This window comes from Arachis duranensis, chromosome 3, assembly GCF_000817695.3.
Source record: "Arachis duranensis cultivar V14167 chromosome 3, aradu.V14167.gnm2.J7QH, whole genome shotgun sequence".
Taxonomy (NCBI): domain Eukaryota; kingdom Viridiplantae; phylum Streptophyta; class Magnoliopsida; order Fabales; family Fabaceae; genus Arachis; species Arachis duranensis.
In genome coordinates, this window is record NC_029774.3 from 123627399 (window position 1) to 123628730 (window position 1332).

The 1332-nt window shown below is 37.6% G+C and overlaps 1 protein-coding gene across 1 annotated transcript; it reads left to right on the plus strand.

Annotated features, from left to right (window-relative positions):
• The first annotated feature begins 209 nt into the window (after positions 1–209).
• Positions 210–1273, plus strand: LOC107480911 (uncharacterized). Its single transcript, XM_021137127.2, is given in 2 exon segments — positions 210–585; positions 588–1273. Coding segments are annotated over 2 exon segments (1062 nt in total).
• Positions 1274–1332: the final 59 nt, after the last annotated feature.

A 1332-nucleotide genomic window follows, 5' to 3' on the forward strand; every position in this document is an offset into this window, starting at 1 on the left:
AGGGGCAGAGCTAGACTAACTATTTAGGGGACGATGTTTAATAATTTACTAAAATTATTACCTACTGCAAAGTAAAAGTGAGAAATTTGAGTGAATGAAGATATCAGAGAAGTCCAAAACAGGATCCAATTTTGAGTTCTCAATATGTTGTATGCGAGGGAAGGTACAACTGCCATTTTGAAGCACTTGATCGGACGCTCAGGGATCTTATGTCAGTTATCGATCAACATAAGACACATCAACCATTTGGTGGTAAGGTTGTTGTTCTAGGAGGTGATTTCAGACAGATACTTCCGGTGATTTCGAAAGAAAGTAGACATGATATATTGGCATCCGCTATTAACTCATCTCATCTGTGGTCATTTTGTAAGGTTCTGAAACTGCATACGAATATGAGGCTTCTAATGTCTTCTTCGGATCAAGATGAAGGTGAAATGAAGAGATTTGCTAATTGGATACTTGATGTTGGAAATGGAAATATTGGCTCTGTTATTGGTGATGAATCAGAAGTTGAAATTCCAGATGATCTATTGATTACAACTACTGATGACCCTCTCTCTCATTTGGTAGACTTTGCATATCCAAATTGTTGTAAAACATGTCAGATTACAGGTATTTTCAGAGTAGGGCAATTCTTGCACCCACGCTTGAGAGTGTCGAGAAGGTAAACGATTTTGTCTTGACAATCTTTCCGGGGATGGAAAAGGAGTATTTGAGCTCTGACACAACATGCCAAGCTGATGAGAATGAAGATGTACAACAAGAGTGGTTCACACCAGAGTTCCTAAATGACATCAAATGTTCGGGACTACCCAATCACAAGTTGACTTTGAAGTCAGGAGTTGCTGTAATGCTATTGCGAAACATAGACCGGACTTCAGGTTTATGCAACGGGACAAGATTAATAGTTAACGAACTTGGCAGCAATGTAATTGGAGCGACGGTAGTGACCGGTAGAAATATTGAAAATAAAGTGTACATTCCAAGAATGAACTTGATCCCTTCAGATTCAGGATTGCCATTTAAGTTCCAACGGAGACAATTTTCATTAACAGTATGCTTTGCAATGACCATTAACATGAGTCGGGGTCAATCATTATCACATGTACGGCTTTATTTGTCAAAATCAGTGTTCACCCATGGACAACTTTATGTTGCTTTGTCAAGAGTTAAGAGTCACAGTGGCCTCAGGATTTTAATTATAGACGAAGACGGCAATCCAAAGTCATCAACAACAAATGTCGTGTTCAAAGAGGTTTTCAATAATATTTAGGTAAGAATAATATTATTTTTATTTTAATAGCATGTTATGATTTACACTTTTGTACAAAT